General features: G+C 42.0%; 1 protein-coding gene across 1 annotated transcript in view; it reads left to right on the top strand.

Moving 5' to 3' along the window:
• The window catches only part of DNAJC3 (DnaJ heat shock protein family (Hsp40) member C3), a 48,794-nt gene extending 36,417 nt beyond the window's left edge, over positions 1-12,377 (top strand). The window contains exons 10-12 of the mRNA XM_006258989.4: positions 8,233-8,365; positions 8,829-8,977; positions 12,148-12,377. Coding sequence (XP_006259051.1) covers positions 8,233-8,365; positions 8,829-8,977; positions 12,148-12,302 — 437 coding nt within the window. The 3' untranslated portion in view covers positions 12,303-12,377. The remainder of the gene's footprint in view (positions 1-8,232; positions 8,366-8,828; positions 8,978-12,147) is intronic.
• The last annotated feature ends 318 nt before the right edge of the window (positions 12,378-12,695 follow it).

Raw genomic sequence — 12,695 nt, 5'->3', positions numbered from 1 at the left:
ACACAGGGTCTTAATTAGAAGGAGGACATTTCTGGAGCATCCCTTACAAGATACCATGTGCACACAGGGTTGTGCAGGGCCCAGAACTAAGTAGAACAGAATTTCCACCTCTTCTGAACTCCAGCTGGTTGCGATGATGCAGGTTCATGAACTTCCCTTTTGAAGTAATCACAGGTTGGCAACAATTATTCTTTCTACTTATGGTTGTCCTGCATGCCGTGACCTTGCAGATGGGCAGACATACCTGGCTTAAGTTTGCCCTGGATTTACCCAAATCGTAATACCTAATACTACCACTGCCCAGTAGTCTTCAGGGGCTGTAATGACTCCAACTGCCCTTTGGAGATGCAGAAAGAAGGGTCTTTCCTACCCTCTTTTTAATAGCACCTGAAGATAAAGATGTCCTAGTTGCTCTCCTCAGAGGAGTGGGGTGATATTGTCAGCCACATTTCTTGGATGGTGAGAGGCTTAACAACTTCAGTGGTGGAAAACTATTTTTTATTGATGTGTGAGACCTGGAGGTGGGAGGCTGGTATTGAGTGAACCAAAAAAAAAAATAGGCAAAAAGGGATTCCTCTGAATTATGTTTTTCACAAACATCATCCTAAACACTAGTTCTGTGTATTATTGTGGTATTTAGTGCAGAATTGTGCCATTCAGTTTCAGTAGTAGAGGAGTCTGATAAGTAGCAAGCTATAAGCAGACAAGTCATGTAAGCCTATCCAGATCTCGGTAAGAGTCTGATTCAAGGGAGCACTTTCTTTAGCTGGTGATAGAGAGTGTACATACTTCATGTACTTCTGCTTTTTCATTATACTGAGGTTGATAATTGGCAAGGACAAATGCAAAGAAAAAGCAGACCCCAAAATATGAAGCTTAAGAATCCCTTATAAATTCTGTCAGCAAGGACATGGCTATCCTAAAATAGATACAGCACCATGCTGGTGCTTAAAAATTGATTACAGATGAACCCTCAGATGATGTTGAGGATTTGCTTATGGTTGTAGGGTCATGTGGCATTGTGCCCATTTTGTTCTCTTCAAGTGCTCTTATAAGCAGTACTTTTACCACCAACACTGGAATCGCATAGACCTAGTGGTTCAAATTCCACAAATCAATCTTTAAATTGAGTAGAAGAACCCAGATGAGGCTTACAGGCAAGTTTCCTTTTCTCCTTCCTACAAAGTCTCAAGAAATGGATGCTTTTACTTTACAAGCTCCTCCTTGCATTTTTTATTACTTGCTCTTAAGGCCAAGGTAAAGTTGCATTACAACATTAATTTTTTTCAGGGACTCAGAATAAGTTCACACTTAAACCATGTTGGCCCAGTTATGACACCTTCCTGCTGCTGCTGCGCGCGCCCCCCCCCCCCCTGGATTTGAGCAGCTAAGTCAGGGGTGGGCAAAATGCAGCCTGTGAGTCGGATCCATCCCACCAAGGGATTTTTGTCCATTTTGCAGTGGGTCCTTTGGTCCTACTTGGCCTAGACACGGGGGAGCAGTCTGAGCAATGACACATACAGCTGCCCCACTGCCACCAGGTGTACAGTGGGCCTGGGGCAGCACGGCTGCTGGACTAGCTTCCCAGCAGCCCCTGTGACAGCAGCATGTTCTGGCAGCTGCTGCTGCCAGACCCAGCCCTACTGCCCAGGCACCCTGGCCTGTCTGCCCTGTACCCATTGCCAGGGCTGCCCAACAGCAGGTGGGTGGGTGGGCAGGGCATACATACTTCCTGTACTTCTGAGGGGCTGTGGCCAGGCTGGGAGCGGTGTCTGGGAGTGGGATGGGTGGATGGGGCTGGGATTGCAGGGTAGTGACAGCATAGGGTCAGGGCACAGGGCAGAGCTGTGATCCATTGCCTGCGTTCCCCGAGGACTAGTGCTGGTCCACAAGCAGAGGCATGTGGAGAGCAGATTGTGGCTCTGGCCCAGACCCTAGCACTGTGCTGTCACGGCCCCAAGATCCTGGACCCAGCTTTGCCTGCTTTTCCTGTTCCTGGACACTGCTCCTTATTAGCCTGCGGCCTCATCCTGCCTGCCTGCGACCCATCCCACCTGCCTGGCCATGCACCCAGCCTGTGGGTCCTGGCTGGTCCATGGAGACCCTAGGATTGTTGGGTGGTGACAGCATGAGGCCAGGGCCCAGGGCAGAGCCAGAATTCACTCCCCACTGCCTGCTCATGGAACTGACGCCCATCACAGGGGGCTTGCAGGCAGTGGATCATGGCTCTGCCCTGGGCCCAGCCCCGTGCAGTCACTGCCCCATGATCCTGATCCCAGTCCTGGCCCTGCCCACTTGTCCTGCTCCCAGATGCTGCTACCTGTCAACCTGCGGCCTCATCCGAGCTGCCTGGCTGAGCACAGAGCAGAGCCCCTTGGGGAGTTTTGGTGAGCTGGGGTGGGGGGGTGCTGAGCGGCCTGTGATAGCTCACCAGAACTCCCTAAGTGGCCCTTGGCCCAAATAATTGTCCACTGCTAATCTAAGTGCTATTTGCATGTCCAAACAGAAACACATAAGTGACTCTAAATGCTAATTATGCAATTTTTAGATTCTCTTTGGCCCCAGCTGCCCCACTCTGGCTATACCTTGGCTCGCCCTGAGAAGGCTTAGAAGGGGTTGGTTCCCTGTGGACACTTGTACTCTGGTTCTGCTCTGCCTGGAGAGGAGCATAGCTGCTTGCATCTCACTGAAAGTTTGGTCCTAGTGTCTTGTCAGCTAAGCTGGTGGTAAGGGGACTTGGTCAGGGAAAGGAAGATGGTAGTTCTGCCCCCTACCACTTCAGGGGGATGGTTGAACTCGCATGTTTACGTCTGAGCAAACTGCTATAACCACCACCAGGTTCTCTTTACTGCCTCCTGTTGAAGTTGAGTGCAAAGGGAAGATAATCTAGAGTGGGGAGAGCTAGTCCATGGGAGCTTTGCTCTGTGACTCGGCAAGATGGGCACTACTTTGGAAGGGAGGGGGCTGTGAATTCTGCCCCACCCCCAATGGTGTGTCCGTGTTTTGTATTAAATTGCAGAAGTCTTATAAGTTGCTGTGTATCCAATGACAGCCTTTACAAGTTTGATTTCTATAACTTGTCGTATTATAATTAAGGTAGTTAGTGCAACTGTAAACCGCAACAGCAGCAATAGTATTCACAGATTTATGGATCCAATAGGGCATCTCTGAGCATTTTTATTCATTAGTATCAAAATGAACCCTGTTTTGACTGTAGGCTTTTTTTACCACTGGAGAGCAGGTGGAGAAGCAAGTATTTTGTGTGACGAAGTAAGCCATAGTTTCATTGTAACAGTTTCCCTCTGAAAAGTCCTTTTGGATTAAGAATTTCTTCACTTTAATCTATAGTAAAGACTGTGGTATTGAGAGAGCTCATGTATGAAGAAGACCAGGTGAAGTGTACAGAACTACATAACAGTCATCCAAGGCAGGAGTCAACAGTCTTTTAGAGTAACAGGCTGGTCACTTACAACCTGGCTTCTGCCAGCCATCATTTCCAGCCATAATGCCCAAACTGCCTGCATCCCTGACTCCCAGTGGACAGAGCTGAATTCAGCAGCGATGGTAAGCAGTGTCTGCCCCAGAGGAAGATGGCAGAGAGCAGTAAGGATTGAGGGCTTAGCGGTACAGTGCAGGGCAGAGAAGGGGAATGTCAGGTCAAGCTGTGCGCCACTAATTACCCTTTGCCACCACAGGCCAAATTTAGGCACATCATGGTTGTAGGTTGCTGACCTCTGCTGTAAGGTTGAGGGGAGGGAGGGAAGGGCATAAAAAATAAAAATGCAAAATACATAAAGTGAAATGCATCCTGTCCGTAAGGAAGGGCGGGGGACTTCAAACCTGCTTTTGACCTTAGAGTTGCAGTCTTTGGGTGTGGACAGAAATAACAAGGGAAGTGTTTCAGATGCCTTTGAAACATTTGAAAGGGCTGGCTGTACACGCATACAAGCCTTTGAAACATTGCAAAGAGGGGTAGAGAGAGGCCTTCCAAAATAAGACTTGAGCAGGGGAGAGAGGGCTAGACATTAACAGCCTACGTGAATGTCCAAGCACTGGGTTCTGTTCCAGTGCCTGGGATACTGCTGACTCTCCTCTGTAATATTAATAAGTACATACATGTGTTGTTTGATACACATTTACCTGCATTTGCCAGTAAAACCCTGGAGTTATCTCTGAACTGTACCTCTGGATAATGTCCAAACTTGGTCATTTCATCTTAAAGATACAGGAGAGACTAGAAGGGGAACTTAGATGGTTAAAGGTGTAGCAGGAGGTGTTTGAGAGATTGTGAAGACTTTTTTAGCCAGGAAAAGAAGAGGTAAAGACTTGGGATGCTCAAAATTAATAAAGGCTCTTGGAATCCGACAACATCTTTGTCACTTATCCCATCATGCAGTATGAAATAAGGGGTATTCTTGGAAATAAATACAGAACTAATGAAGAGAGAGGGTAAATTATGTATTGGCATAAAGAGTTGAATAATGTTGCAACTTTTTAATAACGTTTTGAGCTATGTAAGAGAAGATGCCTTGGGCTTTTGTAAGTTAACTTTTCTGTAGAGGACCAGATGCTTCTAACCTGCTTCAAATCAAGCAGAGCACAGTGACTGTGAACACTATGGAAAAAAAGACTAACCTTTCTCTGAGGGGTTGCTTGGAGGAGGACTTTGAGTAACGAATCAATGCATAAGTAGCAGGCACTAGATTGATTATACCTGTAATAACCAAGTACAGGGAAAGAGACTAGCAGCTTCTGGAAGAGGAGGGTGTACTTGTGGCCAACATTTATTACCAGTTGAGAAAAGGGCCGTACCCTGCTGCCAGTACTTCTACCCCCACAGCCTTTTGAGCGTGTGGTACTAATTGTTCCTTCTCCCCTGCATACTGTCCTTTGAATCTAGCAATGAGTCACTTTAATATTAAACATATTTAAAGAAAGACTGCTAATGTTAATCTTTTACATTCTAAGTGGCTTGAGTTGCCAGCAGTGCTGTGCTGTAGCTGCATGTGGCATTTGATGAAGGTGAGCAATCTGTTACATCAAGTCCGCAATATGCATTTATTAGAAATTCATAATGGGAAATGCCCTTTTTATTATACAGAGCACTGGTGCTTAACATTACAGGCACAGTAAAGAATTGTGATAAAGTCCCTGCATTTTTATTATCCCCATTAAATGTGGTAGTGTATATTATGGGCATGATCTGGTATATATAGCCTGCTGTGTCTTTAAGTGACTGGACAGAATACTGCATACAAAGGCATTAGAACATAAGAATTGCTATTTACTGTGTTAGATCATAGGTCCCTCTAGCCTAGCATCCTGTATCTCACTGTGGTAGAGAGTGGATGCTGAAAGGGAGAATGAATTGAGTATGACCAGGGTTTTTCCACTGTTCCTTCTCACTTGCAGTCTCCAGGATTTACAGTCTAGGAAGTTCTGATTCAGAGACTGTACCCCTAACTCCTGTGGTCAGTAGCTACTGATGCTCCTTTTCCTCCAAGAATTTGTCCAGTCTCTTTTCTGTCAGCTTCCACAACACCTGGTGGCAGTGAGTTCCACACTTTAGTTGCATGCTGTGTGAAAAAGAACTTCCTTGTGTTAGTTTTAAACTTACTAGTTTCATTTTGTGACTGCTAGTTCTTGCATTGTGAAAGACCGTAAATAGTAAATCCCTATTTACTTCCTCTTTGCCATTTAATATTTTGTAAACCCTTATCTTGCCTCCACCCCCCAGCTTTTCTCTAATCTGCATAGGTCCAGCCTCTTTAGTCCCTCCTCATATATATGGAAGCTCTTCCATATCACCAATCCTTGTTTCCCTTCTCCATGCCTTTTCTAGTTCTTCTGTATCTTTTTCAAGATATGGGAAGCAGAACAAGGTGTGTTGCCCATTCTCTCAGTTATGTCAGATTGTTTTCTAGGTCCTCATAGTCTGCCTTGGTCACTCTTTACCACTTTGAATAATTTTGTGTTGTCTGCAAATATGACCACTTCACTACTTGCCCCCTTTTCCGAATCACTTTTAACATATTCAAACAGCATTGGTCCCTAGTAGGATCCTGCTGTTTTTACTACTTTCTGTCCTGAAAACTGACCATATTTACTCACTCTTTGTTTTCTATCTGTGGATGTTCCCTGTAATCCCGTGACTACCTAATCTAGTTAAGAGTCTCTGATGGGGACCTTGTCAAAGGCTTTTGAAAGTCCAGATATACTATATTAATTGGATTGCCGTAATCCACCTGCTTATTGACATCTTCAAAGAACACTAGGAGGCTGGTGAAGTGTGATTTCCTTTTGACAAAGCGGGGTTGATTCCTTCCCAGCAAGTCACGTTCATCCATGTGCTGAACAATTTTTTTTTTTACTATTGTTTCTACCATTTTTCAAGGAGCAGAAGTTAGGATAACTGGCCTATGTTTCCCAGTGCTCCCTCTACAGCCTTTTTAAAATACAGGAGTCGCATTTGGCAACCTTCCAGTCCTCTGGTACCAAGGTTGTTTGTATTGATAGGTTGCATACTACAGTTAGAAATTAGGCAGTTTCCAATCCCAGCTCCTTTACAACCCTAGGGTGAATGCCATCAGATTTACTGCTGTTTAGTTTATCAATTTCCGCTATGGCCTCATCTATTGAAACCTCAGTTTGGGTCAGCTCTACTGACTTGTCCCTAGAGAGGAGTGAATCTGGTGAGGGAATCTTGCATACATCTTCCATGGTGAAGACATGCAAAGAATGTGCTTAGTTTCTTGGCAATGGTCTGTCCTCTTTTGTTTGAGAGAGAGAGTTGAATCTCTGGGGCATCAAAAATATTATTTCTAATTTACTTCAAAACTGCTATGCTGCTTTCAAGTGCAGGAAGTTATAGAAATGGGTTAGCACCTCCTGCTGTCTTGCACAGAAACAGCAAAAAAGGTGCATTTAGCACATGCTCAGAAATAACATCTTCTTAAATAATCTGATACAAACACTTTGTCTTCTTTCTGAAATCTTGGCATCTTAAACCTTCAATGAGACTTTCAGGATTATAACAGTGCAGGGATATGTGCCTGTTACATGCAGAATGTAAAGCACAAAAAATACTAGTATTAGACTCTAACCACTGCAGTTATAGTTAAAAAAGAAGTAATGCCACTTCCTTCTTTAAAAAAAAAAAAAAAAAAGAGAAATTCGGCTTCTGAGATGCTTTACCCCTTTGCAAAAAGCATTATAGTACCTCCCTTCCTCTGATCTCTTGGAAATTAACGCAGTAACTGTATGAAGCCAAATTTAGCATGCATTACACAATGAGATTAAAATACAATGTTTTGGGTATATATTTTTCTAACAATTTGTCTAACAGTAGTATTCTAGCAGAATAATATCAGTTGCATAATGCTTTGAAATCTATAACTACTATAGTAATAAACCACAAAAAGCAGTTAATGAAAGGGCCTTTCCCATGTGATATTTGGGCACAAAGGTGAACAATTCAAAATGTAGAATACATCCTTCCAGCTTACTTAAGACCACTTCCAATATCGGTCATTGCAGCCATCTTTGTCTGTATTATTCTCATTTATTCTATTTCTCTTTAGCTCTTGAAACATCCCAGCCCACAAAGACATTGTTTTGTTCTGACCCACAACTATGTGTAACTCACTTTCTCCATCCTTTCTCCACACGAAGAAGTGTTTGTTCCGGACTCCTTTTAGACTTAGTCAAGTTCCATTTCAGCCAATGATTGAAACAAAAGGTTGGAACCTTCCAGCCAGTCTTCTTGGAGCAAGTCTTTTTTTTCCTTGACCACAACCCAAACAAAACTAGATTCAATCTTTCCTCCAATCTCATTAATGCTAGCCAGTTTTCAGATGTCTTCCCAGCTTTAATGTTAAAAAGCCCTAATTTTCTTGCTTTTGTGAATTAGGCTTTGTCCACCCTGCATTTACTACTGGAGCCACTGTACTAGCAGAAACACATAGTGTAGGCTTAGTGCAGCACACTTTACTCCAGGGACTTTGTAGTATTGTGAAGTACAGATGGGTAAACTAATAAATATCAGTGGGTAGGAGGCATTTTACAAATGCCAAGAAAACTGCAAACAAATCTGAAAGGCTTTTTCATAAAGTGACATCAATTTTAGTGGCCAAAATTTCCAAGTTTGGGGGTAAGGTTAGTACTTAAACAAATTCATGTGATGTATAATTTTTTTTAAGTGATTAAACTTCTTTAATTACGTCTTATGAACAGCTGTTAAAGATTATGAAACTGCTCAAGCCAACAGTGAAAATGATCAACAGATTCGTGAAGGTCTGGAGAGAGCCCAGAAGATGCTGAAGCAGTCTCAGAAGAGAGATTATTACAAAATTTTAGGAATAAAAAGGTAAAATGCCAATTTTCAAAATGTTTACCAGTGTTGGTTCAGTAAAATAAGTTTGAAATTTGCGGTTTGAATTAGTGCTTTTTTGTATGTTTAAATATTTATGCTTTTTTTTTTTACCACATTTTGATATTGTTTTATTGTAACTTTGTTACCGTGGTCTTAAGGCTTTATTAGCAGTTATAACTGATATTAACTTAAATTCCCTACTTGTGAGCATTTGATTGGAAAAGCAAATTTCTGAAGATAGAGAAAATAGGGAATTGTATTTAAAATAACCTATTTCATACTGCTGCTACTAGAAGAGTTCATTATTGTCTGAAGTCAACTGCCAACAACAAAAGGTTAACTAATGGATATTCAGTTTTCCTAGTGTTCTCCAGTCTGCTTTTATACTTTTATTTAAGATTCAATAGTGTGGCATGTGAACAGCTGGTAATCTCATCTTAATTTTTTTTCCATCCAGAAATGCTCGAAAACAAGAAATAATCAAAGCATACAGAAAGCTAGCATCACAGTGGCACCCTGATAACTTCCAGAGTGAAGAGGAGAAGAAGCAAGCAGAAAAGAAGTTTATAGATATAGCTGCAGCTAAAGAAGTCCTTACTGACCCAGGTAGTGATTATATTCATGTAGTGGTTCTTTTTCTTTTCAAAATACAGGATGTAACAAATACAGCTGACTTATTGTATTCTTGTGGTGGCCTCAAAAGCAGATAAAAGAATGAAAAAATAAGATCTTCTTCCTTTAATGAATAGGGTAATCAAAGGCTTTAAGTATAGCACAGTAAATGTAAGAGTGAACTTTCCCCTATGTCAGGGGTTTTCAGCCTTTTTTAGTAAGTGTGCAGGGGGGCACTGGCACACAGCTGGACGCGAAGGTCAGGGTGGCATGTGGCCAGACACAGAGCAGCTGCAGCGCAGTGGTGGGAAGCAAGCTTTCCCTCTCCCCCACAGCCAACAGAGGGGCACTGCTGCCCTCGCCCCGGCCCTGGTCTTGGGAGGCGGAGGCGCAGGGTGGTGGGTGATTGCTCCGTCCCTGCCTGCCCACTCGTACCCCCCCCCCAGGGCCCTCCCAAGTACCCCCAGTTGACTACTCCGGTCTATATAAACGATATGAGCTTTCCTGTATTTTACCTGCCTTTAACTGAGACCTAGATTCTCAAAAACAAATTATTTTGAAATATCTGATGTATCCTAAACTAGGGAAGAACTCTTTTCTGGAAAGTTGGAAGGAAATTGTTAGAAGGGCTTGTTCATCTTATAGATGAACACTCCAGCTTGTTCTAGAAACTTCATTTCTTTTGTACTGTCTGCAGCAAGACAGGGGTCTTTCCATAGTTCAGCAGGAAGGTCATTACCTTATTATAATGAATTAGTGCAGTATGTGCAAGCATAAGGGAAGCAAAAATGAAGCACAAATGGTGGGGAAAAGGGTGCTGGCTCTTACCGGAGGTTGGAGTGCCAAAACTTTCACCAAACTGTGAGAACGGTAGTGGATTAGCTGTTGGGCTAGTGTTAAGGAGACTAGCTCCATCACAGTATAAAAAGGTTTAGAGAACACTGTTTCCTGAAGTGTTCATTTAAAAAAAAAAAAAAAAACAACAAAAAAAAAAACCCAACAAAAAATGGAAGGAAATACCTAGGCATGTGAAATGAGTGCTGACAAAACAAGGGGAAAGTGAAATACTCTTAGTACTACCTAGCAATACTGGTCTGTTTGATAACAGAATAGAAGGGAGACTGGCCCCCTTTAGAAGTATTTTAATTCCATACCATTGGAGGCTCAGGCAGGAAAGACATCCCTCTTACAGATGAATTGTTTAACTTCCATGTCTAGACCCTGGCCCAGAGTAACAGGATTGTTTTAACATTAACTCTGATCCTTTGGAACAGAAAGGACACTAACACTTTAAAACGGTTCTTACTTATTTACCAATCTTTATATAGAGCATTAATGTTTTTCTGGGTTTGTATTTCATTGTCTGTTTATAAATGCAATGTGTTTTGTAAGACGCAAGGAAATATGCAGAATAACTTCAACCAGTAGAACTGTGCATTAGAGAGACAAAAACACCACCCTGGAATACCATAAAGGTGTTCTTAATGTCTCCTTCAGAGCTGAATAAAAGTTACATTTTTAGATAACAGTAAAGAACTTCAATGAGAAATCATTCTTCTCCCTGTCCCATGAATCTTTGACCTCACTATGATGGAAGCTTATGTCCAAAGGCCAAAAAAACAGTCTTTAAAACTAGATGACTCTCACATAGTTTTTAACATGTTTTAAAGTCTTTTGCCTGCCCCCCTTTTGTGCACTACCTTTTAAAATGGTATTTTCAGTTGTATCTTGCTCCGTTCCTTTTAGCCCATCTTTTCCCAGGCTGTAGAGGCTAAATCAGGAGTTCATATTTGTATTGCATTTCAAAAAACATAATACAATCCTGAACTGAGCCCACTGCCCAGGAATCGAAGCTGGGACTTGATCTGAAGTCATGTAAGACCCTCAACCTCCTTGCCTAACTTCAAAAAGTGAAAGATGGCCAAGGGACTGTTTAGAGTTAATAGGTAAAATCAGAAGGGGGAAAGGGAACAAAATATATTTTATTTAAAAGTAGGAGACAGTTTCTTGTGACTTCTGCTGGTTACCAGGAAAAAGCTGCTACAATGTCAAGCAGAAAAGGTAAATAAGGAACATCGCTTCCCGACCCCACTTCTCAAACTCCGCTGAACAAATGGAGCCATTTCCAGTAGTGGTACTATGCAGGGGCCTGGGCAGAAAGCAGTGCACCTGTTAAGTTGCTTCTCCTTGCTGCCCCTGCTGTCCCTGGAATCTTCAGGACTGTGGGAGCTGGGAAATGGAGGAATCTATTTGAAACTGATGCCAGTTGCATAATGGGTACCGGTTAAAAAAATGGATCTCATATACAGAGTAGAAATAATTAGTGTGATACCAGCAAGAAGGCCCAGCCGGCCATTCAGAACACTGCCTTGCAGAGGTTCTGGGTTTTTTCTTGCACAGTTTCTGTCCCAGTTTGTTTTTAAGGTTTTGAAGTTGTCCTGGAAAGATAGGAGACTTTAATATTGTCTGAAAAAGGCCTGGGTGGTGTTTACAAGCCTCAGGTCTAAATCGGGAAATAAAAATCTTATGAGAAGCTAACATAGTAAATATATGGAAGGCTTTCAAAGTGCTGCGTCTGGAACTACAAATCTGGCCCAGAGTTTTGAACTCGGTGCATACTTTTGAAAGCTGACAGCGACTAAGAATAAATCTTCTGGCTAATAATCTACTTATCCAAGTTGACTAATTTGATAGAACTTGAACCTTAAGGGAACATTGTTATACAAGTTAGTTCCATTTTCTGTATAAGTTGATTTCTTTGGAGTTGACAGACTGCTCTTGTAAGCTGCCCAACACTAAAGACCAAACCTACTTGGTTAACACTTTTAAAGCACAGTAAAGTATTTAGAAAGTCTCCACTGATATGTCAAAATAACCTTTGATTTCTTTGTAGATATCAGATTAGTTTTTGTAGATGAAACTATGTTAAATGGATAAAACTTTATTTGGGCATTAAACTATCAAGTGCAGAGATACAATCATTTAAACCAAACTGATCTGTAAAACTGTCTGTCTAGTGCTAGGACTCTAAAGCTAGGCCTTGTTTCTCTTTCTTGTCTGGATCCAGCTACTGAAATACTTTCAATTGAACTGTATTTATCTGTATTGTGACTTGAATGATAGGTGGTGTCCTGTTCTCACTACGTATGTATGCCTCTCTTTAGAGATGAGGAAGAAGTTTGATGCAGGAGAGGATCCATTAGATGCGGAGAGCCAGCAGGGTGGAGGACACCCTTTCCACAGAAGCTGGAACACATGGCAAGGATTCAACCCGTTTGGTTCAGGGGGACCATTTACATTTAAATTCCACTACAGTTAGAACAAGACTAGTTTCCTGTGGCTGCTGCTTTACCAAACTGTAAAAAAAATAAAACTCTCAGTTCAAGACTCTAAACATATGTTATCTTTAACCAAAGAGTTTCTTACTACAAGAAAAGTTCACTTTTAATATTGAAGCAGTTTGCTGTATTGTGTTGATAGTGGTGAGTGGGCTGGACAGGATTCATTAGTGCTGTTATATTTGCACAAGGGTATATGCAGAATAGTCATTCCTCCGAGTGAAAAAGAAACAGTAGGATACTATTCAGGAAAGCACTTAATCACATGCTGAAATCCTCCTGAAGTTAATGTGATTTAAGTCAATGTAACGTAAGCCTATGCTTAATGTTAAAGATGCATTTACATTCTGTTTTAATTAGGACATTATAGAAGT

This window comes from Alligator mississippiensis, chromosome 1 (assembly GCF_030867095.1).
Source record: "Alligator mississippiensis isolate rAllMis1 chromosome 1, rAllMis1, whole genome shotgun sequence".
Lineage (NCBI taxonomy): Eukaryota > Metazoa > Chordata > Crocodylia > Alligatoridae > Alligator > Alligator mississippiensis.
This window is presented reverse-complemented; position numbering and strand designations above follow the sequence as displayed.